Raw genomic sequence first — 26,345 nt, 5'->3', positions numbered from 1 at the left:
TATTTAAATAAGAAATTTTTGAAGAGCTAGAAGATATGTACTATGTGATTCTCTCGAAATGTTTTTGTCAATGGGCTGATGCTGTTTGCTTCGTCGTCGGGTGCCAAAAATATTTGTCAGTCGGAATTGTTGTCTATTGTGGTCGGTCGATGTCAGCTCAGTTTTTGTCTCCACTATATATCCTATATATACATATATATGTAGATAGATGTGCATATTTACAAAGGCTTTAGTGATTTGTGCTAATTGTTAATATTAGTTTAATCGAATGCTCTAAGAGCTTGAGCACTTGACTTTTAACATGTGCTCATCTTGTGGCAATGCCCCCCCAGAAAGCAGCGTGACCCAATTCGTCACCTCCTCCTCCTCCTCTTGCTGCTGCTGCTCCCTCTCTAGCAATAAACATAAATGATCAAAAGTGAAACAAGTGTTTTTGTTAAAGTTTTAAACTAAATACAAACATGATTGCATAATCTTGCTGTTTTGGGGACAAAGTGAATATTGTGATTGATTGAATACCCCAAAAAGGTATTCAATTTTCTGTGTGCAACTTTGTGATTAGATTAGCTGCAAAATGAAGAAACTACATTTGGGTGCCAAACACAAGGCTAAGTCCTATAAGCCCTTTAGGAATAAAAATCGTCGGGTAAGCAAAAAGATTTGAAAAAAATAAAAATATTGCCGTGCAATTTAAACGTTCCTCTGCCCCCTGGGCCCGGGCCGACATTTGTATATTTTTATCCACTCGTTCTCTTAGTGCTGCTCAATAGCTTGTCAACCAGATCTAGAATATATATATAAACATATATACATAGCTATGTACATATGTATGTGTTTGATATTGTGGATCATTTGAAATACAAAATTATGTTTTAGTTCCTTCAAAACAATTGACTAAAGAGTTTTATATGCGAATTCCATATTGAAGGCCAACAGACATTAAAATACTATTAATAATATTGTTATTATCTGTTAACGGTTGTCCCTGTCCCATTATCACCTACACAATATCGATAGCAACCGAAAAGATACTCATTGCTTATCGATACCCAAAACAACATTCAAATCGGTTAACCGAAAGAGTACATAACATTAAAAACTAACGCATGCGCCTTTGTAAAGTGGAGAATAGACATTGACTCTCTCTGAGTCTCTCTCTCTTTGCCACCCCAATACAACCCCATTCTCTCTTCACCAATCTGAGTGTGTGAGTTTTGGAAAATGTATTTTGTTTTTCATTGCTCGTGGAAATGGGAAAGAAACACGGAATGTTTACGTTACAAGGCACAGTGGATATAAAAGACAACTTACAATTTGTCACATAGAAGAGATTGGTTTATTCCACTGTTTGATCTTGAATGAAATCTATATCGAAACACTTAATGAGTTTTTCATTCCTCCATTTTTTTCATTGCTTCATAGTATTTTTAATATATTAGTCGGTAGTAAAATAATATTTAAAAATCAAAGAAGCTAACATCGGCTATGCCGAAGTTTGTATACCCTTGCAGTCCTCGGTAATAATAATTTTACATGTTCAAAATTTGTTTTCTGCAACTCAATTCATCAATATACAAACAAAACAATTTTACTCTCATACATATATGTAAATTTCATAGCATACTCGATTTTTATGAAAATGTTTCTTCTAGTTCTTCTATTATATAGTGGTCCGATCCTTATGGTTTTCATACTTTATTTTTGACGGGTAATAAAAACCCCCGAAAAACAAATTTCAGCCCGATAGCTCTTAAGACGGCTGAGTAAAACGCGTACGCACAGACGGACGGACAGACATGGCTATATCGACTCAGCTTCTCACGCTGATCAAGAATATATATACTTTATGGGGTCGGAAACGTCTCCTTCTGTGCGTTACAAACATCTGATCATAATACCCTCTGCAAGGGTATAAAAATGGGGAAACCCAATTTTCCTTATTAAGGATACAAACTTATTTTTAATAACTTTCAAAAGGTTTTAAAAAGACCAACAGCATTAGAAATGATTTTTCTTCCATTAGCTTAAGGCCCAGTAGCTACTTATACCTGGTAAGAAGATTGGCTGTAATTTGCAATCACATTAAAGGTACATAAATAAATAAATATTTTTCTTTCAACTTAATTCACTCTTTTTGATGTAGTCGATCACCAACAAACTTGTTTGATTTGTTATAAACATTAAGAATTTCGCGTTTTTTAAAAATTTGCAATCTTCAAATATACCAAATATGTAACTAGCACTGTACTGTATTATCGCCAATTTTTAACCGATTTCAAAAAGTTATACGTCAACTTAATTGCTATTTGGCATATTTTAAACTTGGATACTTTTACTCAAATATTCATTTATGATGTGTATTCACAATCACAATTCACAATATTTTACGAAAACTTTCCAAAATTTTGGTTTTTATGGGTTAAATACAAACTTAAAGATTCCTTTATAATTAGAAAACTGATAAATGAATTTCGAAAATCGTTATTGACAGAATTTTGAAGATATATCTTACTCTTGTGGGTGAAATCAGATGAGTGACCCAGGAGAATCCTTTAAAAAAACAACAGGATAAGGCCAAGTCGAATCAAAGTTCAATTAATTCGTAGAATTTGACGATTGTTTGCCATTTAGATTTGATGTCCTGTTGGTGACCGCTTAACGTTGGTCTAAGCAGATGACGTTGAAGACCCAACCGATGAATTCTTCTGCTGATTTGCTTTTTAATAAGTTTTTCATCGAATTAAATCATTGTATTATACTTAACAACAAAAAAGAATAAACTTATATCACCTATTAAATATTATTCTGCTTTTGAAAGTCGTGTAAAAGAACTCGGAATTGGCCATATTTTCGAAAATAATCTTTGGTAATTTCATACTTTATTTTCCATTACTTTTAACCCTTCTTAAAATGTTATAAACCAACTGCATTACAATTTAAATACTAAGATTAAATGTAGTGAACAAATTTATTTGGAATTGGAATTTCACACATAAGTAAGAAGAGTTATTAATTTGCCATCTAGATACTTAAATTTGCCAACATTTTCAATATTCAAATTACTTATATTTAGAATTTGTAAGAGTTTAAAGAGCTCTCGAAATGCTTAGGAAAGAAACGAATACAATTTCCATATACACATTTACATACTTGTATCTGTTGTGGAAATAAATTGGCACCCATCTGGTTTAAAGTTCCAAAAAGGGTTACCAACAGGTGGATATTAATTAGATCTATTGATTTTCCAGATACACTGACCCAATGGGCTGATGTATGTACATTGAGATGCACTCAAGTCAAACATGCGCATTTAACTGATACAAGTGAACCATTTGTTGCACAGTGGTTCAAAAGTGCATTGCATTTTGGCAGAGTGTAACAAAGGATCTTTTTGTTTACATCTCACATTTGTTGGCTGACACTTGTAGTTGTAGTTGGCGCGTACTTGAATATACTCAAGCACCCAACCCATAGAGTTAACCCAACACCCATACGACCATTCACCTTCATTCGCTCTCTCGCTCTCTCTTTCTATACCGCCCATTTCCAATGTGGCCCAATATTTACGCACTGGAAAAAGGGAAGGAAAAGTCTACACACTTTTCACGAGTCCATGGCACAGAGTGGCATCCCCAACAACATTTTTTCGCTTTTCAAATACAGACACGATTCAGTTTGCGTGCGGAGTAGAATCGAGTGAATGTCGATGGAAAGTGCGAGGAGTGCAAAAGAATTCTTTGATTGAAATTATTAACTTCAAATTCCATAAATATTGAAGTTGGTTTTGGGTCAAGAACAAATTTTCAATATCAACCAGTTGCAAGTGCTTCAAAAAGTGAAAAGCGAAACAAAGGAAATACAACAAAACGAAAGCCAAGCAAAGCAAAGCAAAAAAATAAAACAAAATCAAATCAAATAAAAAGAAAAAAAGAGGAAATTCTTTTTTTCTTCTTCTCGTTACTCCCATCTATGCCAATAATTCTAGCCCACCTCCTGCCACCCATCTTCCACATCAGTTGGCTTTGCGTTTGCGTTTTCCAGTAATTTGGCTCGTATACTAGAAAAAGTGATGTGAGCAGAGAGTATCGGCACATTGCGGCTCGACTGACATAAATTCCTATTTTTAACTTTTGGCAAAATCATAGAAAAGCGCTAAATACGGATAAAATTTCGCCACACTACAATCCACAGAATATATATATGGACATACGATTCAGCCCAGAAGGGCAATAACAAATGCCAATGTCAAAGTTCGCAGTGTTCAGTGTGTCGGAAACTCTCTAAGAAGCAGTGAAAAGTCTAAACAAAATCTGTAAATTTGATCTAAACTAATGCCAATTATAGGCCATTGTCAGTGGGCCAGTAGACTTGAACAGTTTGGAATTATCGACGCGTCGCTAGTAACCCAAATTATTGGCCTAGAGTTGGGTTCATTGCCAACACATCAAACAACAGACAATCAGCTAACAGCTGTGCCACTTGCGATTCTGGCCATTGGCTATTGCCATTGTTGTTGTTGCAACCTGTCGTCGAGTAGATTGCCAAAATATCTTCATTCGAAGAAGACTATAGGGCTGATAGGCCCATGGTGCAACGCGCATCGTCCTCAGATGCTCCCTCCGTTCAGGGAGGCCAACATCGAGAGTCTCGATTTGGCCTTGGATATACATCATATCAAAGTGGATATAACAAATTATTTACACAGGTGCATATCAATGTGTTATTCATTAAGTTTGAAGAATATATCAAAAGTTTAGTTGTCTTATAATCAGAATGGGCAAACCAAAATAATTGAATTTTTGCCATTTAGAATATATCTACATATATATATCCGTGTAGGACCTAGTCGGTGGTTCAAAGGAGACCTACTAAATCTATAAATCTGTTGTTTCGGAGTTTCCCCCGATGAAAGATAGTTCCGTCGGGGATAATGGAAACGATTGTGGATAACTAATATATATCCTTGTAGGGGATATTTTGAAATTAGTCAAATGATTGTATCGCAGTGAAGAAGACCTCTTTAAGTCCTTATCAGCATTAAAAACCGAGTCGATGTAGCCATTATCGTCGGTCCGTCCTAACTTCTCGTCCTTCATTAAGCAAATTTTATGAGAAATTTCACTTTAATTTATGAAAACATATAAAAATATTTGGAAATGAAAACAAATTCGAGGAAATTTATTAAAGTAATTAATGATATTATTGGTAATTTTATTATTTGAAATGTTTGTAGCTTTCCTATAGGAAGGAACATCTATTTAGGATGGGATGGGATGAGGTCCAATATAATCTTACCTAATGGGATAGGCAAGGGAAATGAAATAGCCTCTAAAACATTAAATCTTTTAATTATAAGAAACTTTAAATCTTTTTATTGTATAATTTTAAAATACATATAGAAATATATTTGCTAAAAAGCTCCAAATTGTTTATCCTCGACTTTTGCCTTTTTTAGAAATCTTAAATGTAAAATGTAAACTAAAATGTAAATGTCTTTAATATTAAATCCATGATATAACGCCGATAAGAGCTATTTACATATGTGATATAGTCGTACGATCCAGATGGGTTTAAAAGAAAAGTAAAATATGACAATATGGATCTCAAATGCTTACTATGGGTTCAATTTCAACGTTAATTCAAAATATATTTCTTGGGAATTTCCTACAAGAAAAAAACATCTTTCTGTTGCATACTTTTTGGGATATTTCATTTTCATGTTTTCCTTTTTCGATTTCTTCAAGGGTTCTGCCGACTCAAACTATTCACAACCGTCATCCGATCTGTCGCTAGACGAGGAAAAGGAATCGCTTCGGCGAGAAAAGGAACGTCAGGCCTTAAGCCAGTTGGATAAAGCGAGAGTAAGTACAAATTAATATCATATTCGAAATGAAAGAAACTAAAATTGATCGATCCTTTTCAGAGCAAACCAGTGGCGTTCGCTGTGCGAACTAACGTAGCATACGATGGCACCATCGATGACGATTCGCCCGTACAGGGTGGCGCTGTTTCATTTGAGATTAGGGAGTTTCTGCACATCAAAGAGAAATATGACAATAACTGGTGGATCGGCAGGCTGGTCAAGGAAGGCTGCGATGTGGGCTTCATACCCAGCCCCGCTAAGCTAGACAACATTCGCATGCAGGTTTGAATTGATTCCCATTTCAATAGGCAATCTTCGAATCAATTTCAATTTTTCGATTTCCATTTCCATATAAAGAATCAAACCAGACCCTCAAGACTGTATGGCACAAAGGGCTCGTCTAGCGGTAATCTTGGCGCGGGACAAGCAGGTGCGGAGCCATCTCGAGGTAGCACACCCCCCACACCTGGTATGACACACATTTCATTCTCCTTGGTTTCTTTTCTTGTCGAGGTTTCATTTCTTTATTATATATGATATATTGTTGTGAAATTGAATTTATTTTAATCTGACCCGTTTGTTGTATTTCTATATAAAGTTGACTTAACTAATACAATATATCGTAACCCCAATGCGATTATTGTCATCGTCGTCGTCGTACTTGTGGTACTTGTTCGTTTATTTGCGAATATTTTTGCCGAAACACACAAACAAAATCTATAATTTTTATAACGAATACATTAACGAATAAATTCTGAATATACTTATATATACAACTCGTACACGATCACAGACCGGACAGATCTACATATCTACATATATGCCTGAGCCAAAGAACCAAAAAGGACTTCAGAGAGTTACAAAAACTACTAAAAAAAATTTCTATATCATAGATATCCTTCCATCAAAGTAAAACACAAAAAGAGAAGAAAATCGGTCAATCAATCTTTAAAATTGTTGTAAATTGTTTTTGGTTATTTAATTTATTCAATCATATCATGCGACATTCATAAAGAATTTTTTGCAATTTGTATGCTTAAACAAAGTCACTGGCAAATCCGTAACGGAAATTATTCAATTATCCAAATGCAATTTGACCCTCTAGACCTAGACATATAGACTTTAACTATACCCTATACAAATATTTGCATGCATATCGGTCTAACACACACACATAGACACACAGACACACACAATCCGCTGCTTTTTAATACATAAGAGATGTATGTATGTACGTCTCACATTTCTATTCCTTGCTCATAGAAGTGCTTGTTTTTAGCCTCTCCCCCCAAAAACGATTAGAACACTATTAAATGCACTCAAATCTCTTTTATTCAACACAACAACAACAACCGATAACCGATAACTGATCATCGATAACACGTCAAATCACCACTGCATGATCGTAACGTGAACTTTCCCGCTCCCCCACAAAACAAAATAACAAAAGATCCCTATAGTACAACACCGCGCAAAAAAAAACAAGGTTTGTCTACGTTTCTAAATAGATCGTTTCTAAATATCAGCCATCTCAGTCGCTCGTTTCAAGTTCGAAATTCAATTCAAAAAGCTAGAGAAATTTTGTGTAAGATATATAGAATTCGATTGATATCACATTCCTATAACCCGGATGCACATCATGCATATATTATACATCTAGAATTAAGATATGTTTTCTGTAGGATAAATCCCTCACCCTCGAGTTGACATCTCTCAAAATGCATTTTGAACGGTGCGTAGTGCGGCAAAATTCCAATTCCAATAAGAACCAAGCCATTGGGCAAACCACCAAAAACCACCACAACCACTCAAAACACCCAAAACCACCTCCAAAACTGTCACAATACACAAAAACTATTTTGTATAGCAATCATTTAAAATAAATCCGATACCGATTTAAAATTTATATTAATTGGCTTAGCAATTCGTAATGCTCGATTATCGTCGGTCGATCAATTCATTCGTTCGCTCATTTTTTGCCATTATCTTTTCTCTCTCTCTCTCTCTCTTTGCCCTGTTTGCCACAAATACTAACAAAATCAGGTGACGAATCAGATTCTATGGGACCAGGACGCCATGGGAAGACACCGCTCGCAACGCCACCGAACAAGGAGAAACGGAAGCCATTCTTTAAGAAACAGGAAACCGCCAGTCCATATGATGTGGTGCCATCGATGCGTCCCGTCGTTTTAGTGGGTCCAAGCCTTAAGGGTTACGAAGTAACCGATATGATGCAAAAGGCACTCTTCGACTTCCTAAAGCATCGTTTCGAAGGACGCATTATTATAACGCGTGTGATGGCCGATATATCATTGGCCAAGCGTTCCATCATGAACAATCCATCGAAACGCGCCATTATGGAACGCTCGAGCAGTCGCTCCGATTGCCTGGGCAAAGTTCAAGAGGAGATCGAGCGTATTTTTGAGCTAGCCCGATCACTGCAACTAGTCGTACTCGATTGTGATACAATCAATCATCCGTCACAATTAGCGAAAACTTCATTAGCGCCAACAATAGTATACTTAAAAATTAGTAGTAGTAAGGTAAGTACATTTGATTTTAATTAATCAAAGCTCTCTAACTAATCGCTCTAACTTTCTTCCCCAAAAAAAGGTTTTACAGCGTTTAATCAAATCGCGTGGCAAGTCACAGGCGAAAAATCTCTCCGTGCAAATGGTTGCCGCTGAAAAATTAGCCCAATGTCCACCGGAAATGTTCGATGTAATTTTAGATGAAAACCAATTGGAAGACGCCTGTGAGCACATTGCCGAATACTTGGAGGTAAGTCTTTAATATTTAGCAAGCAGTAAACCAAGGTTAGCCAGTAAAAAGATATCTCAAATATAAGACCCAAATCCAAGAAAACTTAAATGCCTGCTTTGGCTGACAACTAGAAAGTCATTTTAACTGAGATTTTCGAAGTGTAAAAATCAAAGTATCTTTATGAAATTTTGTATACTAATTTTCACTATTCATATCTATGATCAAGCCAAATTTCATAAAAATCGGATCAAAAATGGTCAAGTTATACGTAGAAACATTTTCCACTAAAAGGCAGAATTGGTCTCTGTCGGTTCTAAAGTGCTTATATGCTTCTTAGAGTGAGCGAGACAGCCTCCATTTGCTAAATGGCCTGTAAAAATCGTCTTTCTAATATAAAACAGTTGTTTTACTTGATGATTAGTATAACAAAATCGAAAACGCTTTCTAATATAAACAATTTTGTAATATTTTGATTCTTTTTTTCTAGACATATTGGAAAGCCACACATCCTGATATAAGAACTGTACAGGCTATAGCCAGACCATTGCCATCACAGGAGATATCACCATCAGCGGATCAAGCGCGATTGGGCCCCACTCCACCAGGTAAAACCACAGCAGACCTACATACATACATATATCATTCTATATATCAGCATATTCATATTCATATGCGACTACCCCCTTCCTCTATATATAAATATATATAAACAAAATGTGTCAAAAAAGAGACTGAATTCAAAATTACAAATTTCACCCCATCGTTTATTTCGACAATTAACAAGAATATGATTATTGGTCCATTTTCGGCCTATCTACACCATCCTTATTACATCCCAACAATATGCATAAACCGACGACTTCAGTCAGAAGACAGTTTTCATTTGCTTTTCAAACATAACTCGCGCGCCCCCATACACCGTTTAACCACAAAAAATATCCACAAAAAAAAAAAAAAAAACAACAAAAGATACAATACAATTCTAAAAAATTTGTCTTTCTTCAAATTCAAATTCCCATGACTGTACCGAAAAACCAATCGATGCTCCTTCTTGCTCTCTCTCTTCATTCATGGGCCACACAAACACACTCAAACACACACACACACACACACACCTGTAGTAGATATAGTCGATGGCGATGAATTTGTCAATGATCAGGACGATCATGAGACAAGAATGGGTATGGGTATGGCCAGTGTCGAGCGTGAAGGTAGCCGTGATCGTGATAGTAGGGAAAGAGAACGTGAAAATGAACGGAATTATTGGGACAGAGAATTCAACAGGGATCGCAGTTCAAAGGAAAGGCAAAGGGATTTGGAATGGGAACGTGAGAGAGCCCGTGAATGGGAAAGAGAGCGAGAAAGAGATTGGAATAGAGAGTTCGATTGGGACCAAGGTAAATTCTACAATTTATTTTCGTTTTCGTTTTTCCAAATATATCCGTAATTGTAATAAGTACCAACCGTAAAAATGAACACACAGCAAAAACCATAAAAAAAAAAAATAAAGTAAATAAATATATACATATATATCTAAATAGGATCCTTCGTTTCCTCCCCACCCCCAAACATATCTTAGTGAATTGTCAACAACTAATTGTATACATATAAATTTCATCAGATATTTAGATATATCTTTCATACATTGTGTACTCTTAAGTCCCGATTGCCGAAATCTTAAGTTCATTTTTCGTTTGCTTTAACGAACATTTTCCGGGGCATTTGCATAGAATTCATTGCTTAACTTTTCTTATGCTTTTCCCTTGTTTTTCTTTTTTTTCGTTTCAACCCCCTTCAAAATATATAATTCCTCTATTGTATTTTTCTTTATTTTTATTTTTATATGTATATGCCAACACTTTGCAGCATTCACAGCACGTGACATACCCGGTCCCTTTTCAACAATGCTATAAGCCATATATATATATAGATCCAATTACCAAAGACCATCAACCATTTGCGATATCAACAGTAAAAATTCAGTCAAAACAAATCTCAACCGTCTTCAAGGCTGTACACAAGAAACCAAAACTGAATTATTCAATCTAAAAATAAACAAAAAATACAAAAGTTTGTCTTTTAAACGAAACTCAAAACCTTTTTGCTTAACCCTTTCCGCCGCCTCTCACATAGGGTTTAACTAACCCATAGTAACTAACTAAATTTATTCGAATTTGCTTTTTCTTTCTACAGTTTGAGTTTCTATTAACCAACTAAACAATTTGAAACTTCCCTCATTTGTGATACGATTTCCACTCCACTCATTATACTCATAGTTTCTGTTTTCATATTCATGTTCTGTAAGTTTTATCTGTGGAAATTTTGTACTCGTTTCTAGTTACACCGGGCGTTGTGCGCCTTTAAATGTCCTCGTACTCCTCGTCCTTCTACCACTTGAATTCCTTCATTACTCGGGGGTCTAGAGACTCAGTTTTAGAGATCAACTCAGCTTCAGTTGTTTCGGTTTTCCTTATGTTTTCTTTGTGTGGTACATCAATTCCAAAAATACAATAAATCAAATTAACATCAACTCATCCTATTGTTGCAATCGTTGTTTAGACAAAATCGGTTTAGTGAGTACAAGACTCCCCCCAAGACGTTGTGTTCCATTTTATTTGTGCAATATAACATATCCTAAGTATATCAAGAAATATATTTTGCATTATTTATTTTTAGTTTCTTGTATGTTAATATATCCACCCACTTCCCTTTACCCAATGTCCAAGAACCTTTAGTGACAAAAGCAGGAGTTATTCTTTTACAGGAATAGATAGATTGCAGTATATATGTATAATAATTAGTAATCAAATCTTTTAAGAGGTTATATCAGTGTGAAAATGTTCCTTAGGAAGTTATTTTGTTAACTTAATTTAACGACCTCAATTCAAAATCAATTAGAATCAAGTTTTTCATTACCAAGAGTAAGTTAAGTTCTTAAGTTGCTAGGATATGGATATATAACTGCCAACAAAAAAGGTTGCTCTAAATGTTTTATCTTTGAATTTTGTTTAGATCGGACAACTATATAATGAAAATCTCTATCTGTATCAAATTTTTAGTGTTTTATTTAGATTATAACCGCAAAAATCAATCAATTAGAGGGGGAAGAGACAAATAGGAACTAAAGGAACAGATATCAAGAGTCTAGCTATATAATATAAAGAAGAGAAACTGATTGTCCTAGTTATTATTTAAATTGGATATTAAAATATTACGCAAGGGTATACAAACTTTGGCATACCCGAAGTTGGCTTCTTTGGTATCATTTTTGGCTTTGCTTTTTTTAAAATATATGAGTAAATACTTTTAAAGAATTTATCATTAAATAATTTCAAATTCTTTATCTTTATTATATTCTCTGACAGACCTTTTCGATGTCAAGCAAGACGAGTTTTATTTATTTTTTACTTAGCCGATATATTCAGAATAGAATACAATATTTAGAATTCGCTTTTAGTCATAAAACTGTTTCATCTCAGAAAATTTTTCTCTCTTATAACAATTCTAAGGTCTTACCTTTCAGTTTAGGACTAAGTTCAGTTTTTATTTCATTTTGGCGACTTTGATGATGGCATTTATATTTCATTAAATTCTTAAGAAAACATTATTTTATATAGGTTACATTTGGCTTAATCTATGACTAAATTTTTAAAATATTTGATGCAGTACTTATTATATTTTTTTAAAATTTTAATTATCAAACTGATAAAGCCTCTTATGTAAATGAGTTTATTAACTAAGTACATTTTTTTAGCTTAAAATCGATCAGTGAGCTTAAAAATAGTCAGTCGCTGTTTAAAAATTAATATAGAAATATTTTTGATCCTATTCAAAGTGCAGATCAATCAGATTCTTGTGATATAGTGATGCTTAACTGAATATTGATATTGTCATGGTTTTGGAACTGCTTTAACATTTCTTACTAAAATTTCGAGAATCCTTTATTTTATGAGTTTATCGCCTGAGATATAGGAATAATAATGCATAACTGATCTTAAAATATTGAATATTTTGAATATATTCTTACTTCACTTCATATTTTTTATATAACACATTTTGGCTTTGACTTTAGCCAATTTGGATTTTCATCTTTATTCTATTTGGCCTTTATTTTCACAATAAACAAGTACCTAAACCTATTCAGTTGAGCTGGACTGTATGCGTATCTAAATGTAGTTAAGTTAGATATTATTAACAAAGCTTATGACATACAAGCAATTTGTATGAAGATAACTTAACAGACAATTTTAAGTTGAAATTTAGGTGAAATTTTGAGTTGCAAATATTTGTAGCTACCAATTTGTACTTACCAATTCGTATTTACCAAAAGCAGAATCGAAGCAGATCCCTTAATAGCATTGGTTCTTGACCTTGCCTCTTTGGAGAGAAAAAAGAAAAAACAAAAAACGTTTGAATGCTTTACTTTATTTGTTTTAGTTTTGTTTGGTTTTTTCGTTACACAATGCCTTTTTTGACTTTAGTAATTGTAATTTAATAATAATAATCACATGCGTGTTGGCCATTTTGCAGGAGGGACGTCTTACCATCATAGCAGACGGCAAACAACGGGAGGACGTCATGGAGAGCGTGGAGGCGGCGTTGGAGTTGGGGCCGGTTACAGTGAACGAGAGCGGGAAAGAGAACGATATGAGAGACGGGATCGTGATCTTATGCACTATGATCTCAATAGTGATGAGCTGCTTGAGGAGCGTAATTTTGAATATCCGGCCATGAGAAGTGGTCCCAGCGGAGCATCACATCACGGTCATTTGTCTCGTGGTGGCCGTCTGATCGATGATCAAGAATTTGAACGTGATGATCCACAGATGCGTATGACCAGTTCACGGTATGGTCCAAGTACGCGGATCGATGATCCGCGCGATTTGCCACGCGGCGCCTCTGTGGTCGATCGCGATGAATATAGTCCGCACAGAGGTGGTGGGAGTAGTAGGAGAATGCTGAATGCCATGTAGGAATCGTGGATATAGGGGTGGGATCAGATCGATGCGAGAGCGCCAGATTTGATGGAAGCACGCGACAATAGTTTTGATCTTGACATAATACACAAACCGAAGCCCAAACCGTTATCCATAACAATGCCATGTCCCAAAGGACCAACAACAACAAAAAAAACAACCACAACATCCAGACAACAATTCATCCAACCATCGCAATCATCGCAGTCACAGCATCCACAAATGCCCGTCCTAACCAGGCAACGGAGCGGTCAGTGGTTATCGTCCACATCGTCCACTTCCTTGTCACAGATGACGACAGCTTTCGGCCAACAACAACAGAAACAACAGGCGAGGACACGCCGTGAACAATTTCCGTTGCGTCATCAACCCCAATCCTATCCACAAGCACGTCCGCATAGTCAAAGTCATTACTATTCGCACGATGCCCCCCCGTTTCGCAGCAGCTCCAGGCATTCGATACAAGACACCTCTTTCGCTCATCCACATTTAACGCGCAGCAGCAGCAGCACCCTCAATAGACCCATAATACAAGCCACAGCAACAGCAACAACAATCCATACGAATCCATCCTCTTTCAGCCATGCCGAGGCGGTCACTCATGCAATACGTAACAAGATCATTGTCGAGGAGGATGAGGACGATATACAGAGCACGGATACATTTTATTAAAGAGATTTCATCAACTTAATGTCAAGTTCTTCTGTGTTGGCCACCAAAGTTAGAGGTGAACATTTTGCAGTGCCAAACACAAACACACACACACACACAAGGACATTTTGTAAATTTTCATTCAAATTGCATTTGAATTTTCCCCTTCACACACTCACACACACACACAAACACAGCTAGTTACAGTGAAAAGCACAATGCCATGTGGAGCCTTATGTGTCTTAAACAAAAATTTGCTATAGTATAATGGACGAATGAATGAAATGATTGAGATTTTATTTAAATGAATGAAACAAAATTAAAAATAAAAACCAAAAAAAAAAAGAAAACACTTTAAGGTAGTGAATATTAATCTACACAAGCTAGAGCAAAAAATTAATTTACGCATTTTTCATCAGCATCATCTACAGGAATGTAGAGAGAAAATATACTACATACTATAAAGATATGTATCTGTTATGCAATCGATTGATTAAGTATGTACATGTATGTGTACATAGGTGTCAGCTTTAATAATTTAGTGAATGTGACTTAAGTCTAAGTAAATCTAACTTCGACAAACTCCACACAGAAAACACTTGACATTGAGTATTGTATGAAATCTCTTTAATAATAATTCCAAAATGGCACTCGAACCACCCACACTCCCACAAAACACAAACACCTAAGACGCACACCTAGATTTCTTTCCAACTCACCTTGTCCCCTTGTCATGCCCTCAATTTGGTTTTCTTTTTTTTTTGGGGGAGGGGGTATTAAACATTTAAACTACCAGTGCCTTACTAAGAGAAAACAAAAAACAAACAAACACAAAGATTCACCACCACAAACACCACCAAGAGGTTCAATAATCTGCTAATAAGTGAAAATAATGAAAAAGATAAAAATAAAACGCACATAACATGAGGCCCCGTTCACATTCATCATCATTATGGGAGAATTTTGAACCCCCTAAGCTATGCAATAGATACTTAAAAAACCCTCTTTTTCAAAATTCCTCTTAAAATTTAAAGTTCTTTCATTGCATACTTTGCGGGGTTGATAAAATTTAACCTCCTTTTCACATCCCCTAGTTTTGCCTTTGCCTTCAAATCAATGCGTACCATTCAATCATAATTAGTCAAGTTTTGCGTCAAAATTATTGTTAAACATTTAAAAGTGAAAACTACATTTAACTTGTTAATATTGATCTGGCCCATTCCGAACGAGCACTCCTTTTACAATTCCAACCACCTGAAAGAAATGTATTCTTTTCTGTGAAAGAAAAGCCACAGCACAGCCGCCCCCAACCTTTCCCCCCTCCTCCCACACAGTCCTCTCCCAGTAAATTGAAAATCGTATTGCTATCGAAGAAGACTAAAGTACTAAAAGCCCTAAGAGATCTGGTGGCAGCAAGGCATTGATTTATAGCCGCACTCCTATATAAGTAGTTCAAGCTAGAAGGATGGCAAATAAGAGCTTTCTCCAGGTGAAAAGCCAAGCGTTAAATATACATACTTACATATTCAAAAAAAACAAAAATAACATAAGTAAATAATTCATTAAGAAAGTGAAAGAAAATTTTCCACAATTTCTAAAACAAAAACCGTATTAGGTGAGATTGGAGATAGAAGATGTGTGTGTGTGTGCGAGTGTGTGTGTGTGTGTGTGTGTGGTGTGGATGTTGAACTGTTGTTTTCATGATGGAATAAGAAAAGTTGGTACTAAATTAGAACTAATACCTTAAAAAGAGAACTGTATGTATATTAAGTACCCATATCCCTCTCCCCTTCAAAAAACAAACCAAAAAAAAATGAATAATGTATATATCTTATGTACATATACACATGTGTATATCTACTATTATAATGTGTATCTAGGATCTGCATTTCTGTGGGATGAAATGCTGGGACAAACAGCATTTCTTGTAAAAAGTTAAAACCGATTAATCAATGTATTAGCTAAAAATTGAACAAATTAAATATAAAAACGAATACACTTGGGTACATACAAACTTGCATACGGACTAGTGTTGGGTTATTACTCATGATTAAATGAACGAAAATGAGCAACTTACTCACTCAGTCAGTAAGTAGATGAATCAGGTCACAAAACTTGTTCGTTGTTCAGTTCATTCACTGGCTCAGTTGATCACTGACTCACTTGTTCAGTTGTTTACTCACTGACTCATTGAGTAACTTCTTCTATTGCTGAATTGTTAACTTATTCACTTGATCATTAGCTCATTTGTTGAGCTTAATCTTGTTTTCTAAAAGGAAAAGGATAGAAAGAACTGCTTATAGTATTTTGATATAGTTCATTATTAATTTATTTGTTTTTTTTTAGTTTTAAAGTTCTTGTTGAGATTTTTTATATATTTTCTATTCGTTGCACTCTGTCATTGTATATAGGAAGAATCCGATTTTATTCTGTTATCGAATTATTGCAAAAGTTACTAATTTAGTCAGTGAGTCAATAAAAAACTGAGTCAATGAACAACTGAGTCAATGAACAACTGAGTCAATGAGTAATTGAACTTGTTCCCTCCTGAAGTAACTTAGTGAACAGGTTCATCATACAAAGCCATTTGACCCAACACTAACACATTCGACCATAAGCAGAGAAGATAACGATATAAAATAAAATTATTTCCAAAAAAAAAACTAAAAGTGAAAATTTAAATTTAAAGAAAATATAGAAATATGTGAGTATGTAAAATGCACTTATGTAATTCACAGAACTGGTAAATGATGAAAATACAATACATATATTAATTGTCTTACTATAATTAACAAAATTTAAACAAGAAACCAACACACACACACACAAACAACACACATTGGAACAACAAAAAATATCACAATTACAAAGATTTCGCAAACTTTTGTTTAAAAAAAAATACACCCATCTAATATTTATAGATAGAGATGCTAACAACAAATAAAAAAATTGCTTAAATATTCTTTCCTCTCTCTCTCTATCTCTCTATCTCTCTCCTACCCTTTGACTATCAATGGGAGAAAAAAGGAAACCTTTTCCATACCTGATCAGCGAAATAAATAGTGCAAAGAAAACTTCAACTTGAAACTTAAAAAAAAAAAATAAATTTTGCAAAATACATTTTCAAATAACTTTCTATATTTTCATTTAATATTAACTAAACAACTATTCAATATGAAAAACAAAATGAAAACGAAAAAAAAAAATTTAAATTTTTACTCCCAAATCAAAAAATATTCAAAATAATACATCAAAAAAGCAATTCAAACTACATACACATATACATACATACATACATACACACATGCATTATAAATAAATATATATATAAATATAAATAAATTATATATATAGTTAAATTTAGCAATAATCACTTCCTTCTTTTTAAGCCAAAGACTATTATTTTTTTTAGCATAAACAAAAAAAAAATAATTGATGTCTGGTGTGAGAGATTAATAGGGCAATCGATGATAATGATGATAGTAGAGAGTTGTTAAAAAAAATAAAAACTATGTATAATAAATTACAAATACAAAAAAAAAACAAAAAAAAAAACTATGAGATTTAAAGAGGGAAATAAAAAAACATTAAATAAAAGATTAAATATATGCACGCCTGAAATTTCCTTATTCAGTATGGAGTCATTCTTATTAAATAAAAAGAAAATTATAATTAATAAATCTAAAATGGTCCCCGACACAAAGATTATAAGTATATTTAAAAATAATTGTGCAAATATATAAAATATTTTATACGTGCAAAAGAAACAAAAAAACAGACAAGTAAAAAAAAAGTAAAAGAAAGTGAAACAAAACAAAAAAATGTTTAACAATCCTTTTTGTATATAGTATTTACGATATTTAATTTTAGTTCAATTGTTTTTCGATTTGTTATTCTTAATTTATTTAATTTTTTGCGTTTCTTCTTTGTGAGTCGAGATTAGCGATCACAAGATCCAGGTTTGAGAGTTTGCCTTTGATTTTCAATATGAATACATCAAGAAATATGTTTTTTGGAAATACGTAGTTAAATGAACGCTAAATTGCAAAATAAAAAGCAAATACAATAAAAATATTTAAAAAATTTAAATACTTTGTTTCGTTTTTAAGTGAATCAATAAAGTAAGTATGACAAGGATTCATTACGAAGAGGTATCAGTCAGTAATTTATTTATCTTACTTATTACAAGATAGTTAACAAATTAAACATGGATAATTATCAACAAATGTCAATTAATGTCAATTGCTAATTTGAAAGTTTAAAATATTAATCGGATTAACATATTGCCTCCAATGTAGATTGATCAGAAGATATTAAGCTCAAGCTTGAATCATACTTACCTATTGCAGCCTATCATTTCCATATGTTTTAGAGCTCCAATTTGAAAAAATCTACAACTTAACTCACCTGTGATACTAAGAAAGTTAAATAACAAGTTTAATCCCAATAGCTCTTGTACTAAAGGCGCTTAGTTAATTGAAACAGACATAGTGAAAATTTCATATATTATTTTAGCCTTTGGCAACATCGTATTAATATTTGAGTTACTCAACACTAATTATATTGGTCTTTTGCAGTTATATTTAGTAACTGGGCTTAAAGTAAACTCATGCCACAACAAAAATAACAAAGTTTTGAATAAAAAGCAAGAAAGTTAGGGAAAAAAGTAACCCCAAAAAACCAAAGTTCGAAAATTTGCCAAGAAGCTCTCAATAAGTTAAACATTATTTCGAATGAAATGCTTATTTGTGTGTGTGTGTTTGCGAGAAAGAAAGCTTCAACAACGAGAGAGAGACACACTCCCGCAATGTCGTCCAGTTCTAGCTTGAGCTCCAGCTCTCTCACTGATAATTAACCACACACAAATATGAAGTAAGTAAGTCGCCGACTTGGGTATACCATACACCAGGTGAAACAAATATTTCAAATTTCGAAAACCAATTGTTTTTACATGCTTCATACTAAGTGCTATCTCGCTTACTCTAGCTGTTATACTTTTTGAGAAAAATAGTTTTATGTGTTTTCTGGGAGCGTAAGTGGGCGTGGCCGAAATTCCAATTAACTCTATACATTTACATACTACACGAGTATACATACCAAATTTGGTGGCTCTAGCTCTTATAGCCTCCGAGATCTGCGTGTTCATACAGACGGACGGACAGACGGACATGGCTAGATCGACTCGGCTGTTAAACCTGATCAAGAATATATATACTCTATAGGGTCGGAAAAGCTTCCTTCTGCCTGTTACATACATTTCGGCGACTTTAATATACCATTTCACCCTATGGGTGTATGGTATAAAAACGATCGCATTGCATTTCGAATAACAGCGTCTGGCAAATGATAGTGGAGAAGAGAGAGTGGGAGGCAGTGGGTTCGGTGGTGTTATCTCTCTCTCTCTTGCCTCTGGTTCAACTGGAGAGACCAGGCTGGTTCATTGGCCGGTTGCTCTCATACTCCGACTCAGTTGAATTTGTAGAATCATCGAAACAAGTGGTCGCTGTTAAGGTGCCTGGAGCCGCCTCATCCCCACACACACACGTACATAAATTCGCACAAGTTGTTGTTGTTATTGTTTTTTAAATAGCAAAAAATGCCTCTTAGCATTAAAAATGTTTTGGTCTGCGATGCAGTCGATAAATCATGTGTAGAACTCTTACAAGAGCACGGTATCAATGTAAGTCCATTATTCATCTTCCTTCTCCACTCAATGCGGCACATTATTGCATTTCTCGTCTCTTTACACCATTCGTATATTAACATTTGCATGAACAATTTCTACATTTCTTCTTTTGTCAAGGTAACATATAAACTGAAACTCCCCGCGGATGAGCTTTGCAAGGAAGTTAAGGTAAGTGAGTGAGTGAGAATGTCAATTGTTAAATGAAATACTAAGTAATTGACTCTGCTCTCGAGTGACTTTAGTGAATCTTACTTGTTACACACATACCTATAAATGCATATATTATCTATTGAGCAGTAAACAAGTGCAATACATATACATATAGAGGAATATGCAGTCGTATGCAGTTTCAAACAAAACAACAAGTTACAAGCATTAGCAACAAGATTATTACGTAAAAAAAGCGAAAACAATTTATTGAAAAATATGTTTTTCTTGTCCACAATTCATTATCAGTTAAATGCTCGAACAATACTTGATGGGAACGATTAAAATTGATGCAGGTTCATAGACATGCACTGAGAGAAAACAATGTGCACTTACACGGATAAATAAATCTTCACTGAAAATGACAAGGGGTCAAAGGGGCTCTCCAAAAATATAAAGAAAACTATGTCGACAAACAAAGAAATTTTTCTATAAATTTGTGAAATATATGCACACATCGTCATTCAAATCCGGCCCTGAATCTTAACGCATCATATGCAAGACTTTGTATGGCTTCCTCAGACTTACTTACCTTATTTGAAGTCGAATGATAGAATATTTGTCTACTCAAACTTGGAAAGGTTCTTATTTATTTACAATGTTAGATAAGGAATTGATACTACAAAAATAAAAGAGTACTTAGTAAGAGAGGCGTTACCCTCAGCCCTCAGGAGGGTTGTCAAAAGCCAAGCGAATGGATCATAGATTTTCAGCGTGGGCCTCGATAGGACAGAGTCTCTTATTTGCTCTGGTACTAACTATCGCCTCAAGATTTCTTACATACATTGAAATTTTCTCTGCTTTTATAGATTTTTCATACACTGCCATCATGTCCATCTATTCAGCAGAAGTGGACTCCGATTTTTGGCAATTATTAAGTACATCAAAGAGTCTGTTCCTTAAATAATGGACAATTAATCTTACTATTCAATATTCGTATTAAGTACACCTAAATTTCTTTGAAGGTAAAGCGTCGATTCCACTTGATATCAGATATACTCTTTCCAAACAAAATAAACTCATGCAATGGTCGCATGAATGGTCGGCATAGCCACCTAATGAAACCGATTAAATATTGTTATCAAATCAACTTCCGGCCAGACATTGACATATCAACATATACTCATAGAGCCGATTCTCGCAATCTGAATTTAAAAAGGAAAACATCGCTTAAGATAAAATACTTGTAATTACCTAGACTGATTAGAACAAGAAGGTGTGCCTTTAAAAGAGATATGATTAAGTAATTCTAACACAGAATAATTATTAAATTTTTAAAGCGATTTGCATTCCATAAATAACTTGCAGAATTTTGACGCCGCCATTGTTCGCTCGGATACGAAAATAACCGCGGAAGTCCTTGCAGCAGGAGCTGGTAGCCTAAAAGTTGTGGGTCGTGCAGGAGCTGGTGTAGACAACATCGATGTGCCTGCAGCCACGAAGCACAATGTTGTTGTCCTTAAGTAAGTACACTTTATACCAAAAAAAAAAGGACGTCTGCATTGTCCCCTTGTGGGAGTGGGACCTCATTCCGCATCATAATCAGTTATCCATTGAAAATGAATCAAATATGCGCATTTTCAAACCCTTGTTTGATGAGGACCAGCAACCCAATTGGCTCTAGCTATCTTCTTAGACCTAACCGGGGTCAATTGACGGCGCTTGACGTGCATAATTAAAGAAGCTTCCCGCCCCCCAACCCCATCCCCAAAAGCATTGGCATGTCAATGTCAATCGCTAAGGGTAGCGAGTCGAGCGCGATATTTGCGATAGGCATTTGCCTCTTCTTTTTTTTTTTTTTTTTTGTTACATAATTTGCATAATACTGTCTAGTCACAACAATGACCCCCGACTCCTGGACTCCTCACATTTGGGTATGTTTAACTAAACGCTTTCTTTTTTGTTGTTGTTGCTTTTAGCACTCCGGGTGGTAATTCGATTTCTGCTTGTGAGCTGACATGCATCCTAATTGGTGCTCTCGCCCGTCCCGTTGTGCCCGCCGGTCAAAGCATGAAGGAGGGACGCTGGGACAGGAAACTCTACAGTGGCTCCGAGCTCTATGGCAAGACATTGGCTATTCTTGGTCTGGGGCGTATCGGACGTGAAGTCGCCATTCGCATGAAAGCCTGGGGCATGAAGGTGACACCCAGAAATAGATCGCCAAGTGCGTTAATGTAATCTCAGACACCTTTGCAGATAATTGGCTATGATCCCATCACCACGGAAGCTGAGGCCAAAGCGGCTGGCATTGAAAAGTTAACATTGGAAGAGATTTGGCCACAGGCTGACTACATTACGGTGCACACACCGTTGATACCAGCTACCAGAAGTAAGACAAAAGACAACACCTATGACACATTAAGACCCAACTTCCCTTTTCTTGCAGATCTTATATCTACGGAAACTCTGGCCAAGTGCAAGCAAGGCGTCAAGGTTGTTAATGTGGCACGTGGTGGCATTATCGATGAACAGGCCATTATTGATGGCCTTGAGAGTGGCCAAGTAGCTGGTGCAGCATTCGATGTCTACCCCGAGGAGCCACCAAAATCTGCCATTACAAAGGCTCTTATCAATCATCCTAAAGTTGTGGCTACACCCCATTTGGGTGCCAGCACGGCAGAGGCTCAAGTTCGCGTGGCTGTTGAGGTTGCCGAACAGTTTATTGCCCTCAATGGAACCTCGCCGAAATACACCACATATGCCGGTGTTATTAACAAAGAGGCACTTGCTCACTATCAGTAACATAGAAAACAGGTTCAGCCATCAAGCATTCAGCCAATTACATTCTCATAAAGATATACATCCTAATCAAAACACCACAAACATATGCCCAATTCAATTAAAATAGGAACTGTTGGTGCTGTCGACGTTCTAGTTGATTATATTGAAATAAATTGAACACTAAATTCGTTTGCCTAAATTCTTTTCCATTGATGTAGTAAATTTATTTTATTACTGGATAACTCTTTCTATAATTTATACATTTGGATAGATTAGATATCGGGTCAGGATCAGGATCGGAAAAATACAAGTGATTTGTTTTCAAGAAAACAATTAAGTTTCATTCCACCTTCCAAAGCCGATTTATATACTTTGACTATTAGAAGATTTGTCGTGTTAGTCGGGTCAGTTTAGGGCTTAGGAATAACAAATGACCGATTTGGTAAGCTATCCACAACTTTTCGACCTATCTATATATGTATGTTATAGTGCTACGATCTGGTATCTTCTACAAACTTTATTTATCTATAATATTAAACAGCCTTGTTACCAAAGGATCAGTAGATGACTGATTGAGACTAAAAGACAGGTTTAGGCTTATCGAATCGACTTCATTCAAGATCTGTTGATGAATGTAAGTTTTTCTTGTGTCGACAACGTCTTTTTCCATGTCCTACAAACATCTACACAAAAGTATAATAAAAAAGAGGCAACTGAACAACGAGGATCTGGGTTCGATTGGTTCTTTGTCTAAGTCAAAGGCCTTAGTTGCCCGTACTTGTAAAATATAGTTAGGTTGATAGTTTACAACTATATCCTACACTTATAACAATAATAATCATATAATAAAAAAAGACAATCAAAAAAGTGAAATGAAAGAGGATCTATCAGCAATATTAAGAATCGAAAAATTCTTTTGTATTTTATCGACTTTTGTTTATACTATTTTTTGAGAGTGTGTTTTTATTTCAACTGTTTTTATCACAATTTCGACGTAGACACTCTTGAAGAGATTTTCAGTTTATTTATTTTGAATGTTAGGAACAAAAATTAAGAATTAGAGTAAAATCGTTATTAGTTTGCATTTTAGAGCAACAATATTAAAGAATCCAACAATCTTTTAATTCAGCATAGCAAATATCTATAAAATATATCCGACTTTAAATCTCTTCAAAAGTGTAGTCTTTCAAACTATTTTAAAAAGAAATATGAAGAAATTTGTTTTTAGATTTCATTTTATTGTACTTTACACTAAACTAGTCATTGACTTTTCCACTCAAAAGTTCCACTGTTCAACTACCTGATGACATTAAAGGAGATAACATTCCTGTCTGATGAAAAAGGGTTTTCTATTATTTATTAAGGACATTAGTTTAATTCGCAAGTCAATTAATTGCTTGCACATTGCAAATGGACATAAACAAATAAACATTCTGCATTCGCTGAAGTGCTCCAAATCCATCACATTGATTATCCTCGATTGTTGCATCATTTCCTATTTACTTTGTTTTCTTAATTTAAAGTGCTAACATTAAATAACAATACTTTGTTTCACTCCCTGTCTAGGCAGACAGTATATAAATATACTATATATGTAATTATATGGGAAAGTAATTTGGAATTTGAATCTATCGTCTAATATTGCACACTTCGTAATCCGCAGACAATTATTGATATTTGTTGTAACGCAATTTGTAAACAAATGCTATCAAAAGCAATAAATAACATCACGTATTTATCTGTTACATATCCACACACTCATTAGACAATTGTCTTGGCCTTTTGAAATTGAGCTCAAGACAATAATTAAATAAGCATAAATTTCTTACACAAAATTCGAACAGCCTTTGGAATACTCTATGCGGGGATTCGATTTTAATTTAATAAAAAATGTGAAAATATTTACATTTACATATTGAAGTAAGTAAGAATAAGGAGTAGAAGTAAGGAAAGTCGAATTTCTCAGGATATCTTCAAACACTTGAGTGGGAGTACGATTCTATAGGAAAGATTATTTATAAGGACATGGAAAGGTTATCCATCTGGCAAAATTTTCGTTTTTATATGGTTCATTCCATAAAGCAAGGAACTGGGCCTATTTTCGATACTTAATCAATCGTAAAAACAATATGTCTAAATTTTGATTAGAAATTGTCTTAGTTCATTGACCTTTCATTTTTGGAACAATTTGTTAGTTTTTGATGTTGTTCTGGTTATGTTTAATCTCAAAGTTTTAAATAAGTTACCACCATAAAAACAAGCGAAAATCAGATATAACAAGGTATCTATGTAGGATATGGTCAATTTGTATAAAGCAAAAAGAGGTCAATGATAGAAGAATTCTAAGATAATTTCACCAAGAAACTATATATCTAATTGTAAAATTAATTTCTATCCCATAATAAGAAGACGCAAGTTTTGGGTTGAAGTATTTTTAAGTAGTTAAGATTTTTGGAAAATGTAACGTAACTTTCAAAAATGCCAGACTCAATTCTCATTCATTCTCATTGAAACAAACCCAAATACCAAAATTTAACTCAACTTTAAAACTTCACAAATATAGTTTCTTGAAAATATCTTTGAATCCTTCGGAGAATCCGAAACTGGTGAACAATTTTCACTATACATTTCATTTTAGATATCGAATTTCCAAAGAGAGGATATAGGGTATACAAAAAATTATTCGTTAGCAACAATCGTTTCCATTATCCCCAACGGAACTACCTTTCTGTATTGCTTCATCGGGAGGAAACTCCACCTACGTTGGGGTTCGAACTCGAGAACAACAGATTTGTAGATTTAGTAGGCCTTCATTGAGCCACCGACTAGGTTGACATATAGGGTATAGAGTTCTTATCATCATGTTGACTTGATTCTTGTCTTTAAAACTTATTCCACAACTGTCGCAAGTAAATAAATTTTTTAGACTTGGTGCATAAATAGTTATAATTGTATTGGATTGCCAAAAATGGTAACTGCAACGCAATTAATTACCAAGAACAAATTAATGTTTTACTTTGATCATTGTCTCTCTCATGGATACAATGGAAGAGAGCATGGCAATGTTTCCATAGAAACATTTTGGCCGACAAAACATCCTGTGTATGTTTTATTTTGCAATAAACTTACATACCTCCCCCGCCCCCATATAATCCTTGACTGGATGGATGAGTGGGTGGGTGACCTTCGCATTTCCAGTTTATTTAAATCTAATGAAATGTAGAGAATTTGAATTATTTAAAGGACATTCCCACAATGCTTTCAAGTGCAGGTCAGTGTCAGTGACATGCACACACACACACACACACACACACACATATTGACCTTGAACTCTGATAAGGAAAAACGCATTTAAATATTGTCTAGAGTTACCCATAAAGAGTGCTTCTTTTTTCATTCATTCATTCATTCCCTGTTGTTTACAAAGTGGGTTAAGTAAAGGTTAAACTGATACCTTGACAAATTTTTGATCATTTAT

The 26,345-nt window shown here is 34.7% G+C and overlaps 2 protein-coding genes and 1 long non-coding RNA gene across 17 annotated transcripts; all 3 read left to right on the top strand.

The window, feature by feature from the left end:
- Positions 1-133: 133 nt before the first annotated feature.
- Positions 134-13,861, top strand: Ca-beta (Ca2+-channel-protein-beta-subunit). Of its 15 annotated transcripts, none has more exons than XR_011033001.1 (9): positions 134-646; positions 5,745-5,861; positions 5,924-6,145; positions 6,221-6,311; positions 7,919-8,406; positions 8,477-8,644; positions 9,114-9,231; positions 10,965-11,199; positions 13,157-13,285. XR_011033001.1 is itself a non-coding variant. In XM_068294306.1 (9 exons), the coding sequence occupies exons 1-9, from the start codon at positions 575-577 to the stop codon at positions 13,597-13,599; spliced, it is 1,995 nt and encodes a 664-aa protein (XP_068150407.1). In that variant the 5' UTR covers positions 137-574; the 3' UTR covers positions 13,600-13,861. The 15 variants fall into 15 exon arrangements, 12 of the variants coding, with proteins under 12 accessions (XP_068150410.1, XP_068150412.1, XP_068150407.1 ...); XM_068294306.1 differs by lacking the exon at positions 10,965-11,199 and adding an exon at positions 9,748-10,023 and having other exon boundaries at positions 137-646; positions 13,157-13,861; XM_068294305.1 differs by lacking the exon at positions 10,965-11,199 and adding an exon at positions 9,748-10,023 and having other exon boundaries at positions 137-646; positions 6,221-6,332; positions 7,907-8,406; positions 13,157-13,861.
- A 5,859-nt stretch (positions 13,862-19,720) lies between these two features.
- On the top strand, positions 19,721-23,066 carry LOC137580465 (D-3-phosphoglycerate dehydrogenase). The gene is made up of 6 exons (XM_068294515.1): positions 19,721-19,933; positions 20,057-20,107; positions 21,455-21,609; positions 22,066-22,285; positions 22,343-22,475; positions 22,533-23,066. Exons 1-6 carry the CDS (start codon positions 19,850-19,852, stop codon positions 22,886-22,888), a joined length of 999 nt encoding a protein of 332 aa, XP_068150616.1. The 5' UTR covers positions 19,721-19,849; the 3' UTR covers positions 22,889-23,066.
- LOC137580466 (uncharacterized) lies at positions 20,706-21,455 on the top strand. The gene is made up of 3 exons (XR_011033014.1): positions 20,706-21,024; positions 21,112-21,362; positions 21,427-21,455. It is a non-coding gene; the product is annotated as an uncharacterized lncRNA (long non-coding RNA).
- Positions 23,067-26,345: the final 3,279 nt, after the last annotated feature.

Source organism: Drosophila tropicalis, unplaced genomic scaffold (assembly GCF_018151085.1).
Source record: "Drosophila tropicalis isolate 14030-0801.00 unplaced genomic scaffold, ASM1815108v1 contig_845, whole genome shotgun sequence".
Lineage (NCBI taxonomy): Eukaryota > Metazoa > Arthropoda > Insecta > Diptera > Drosophilidae > Drosophila > Drosophila tropicalis.
This window is presented reverse-complemented; position numbering and strand designations above follow the sequence as displayed.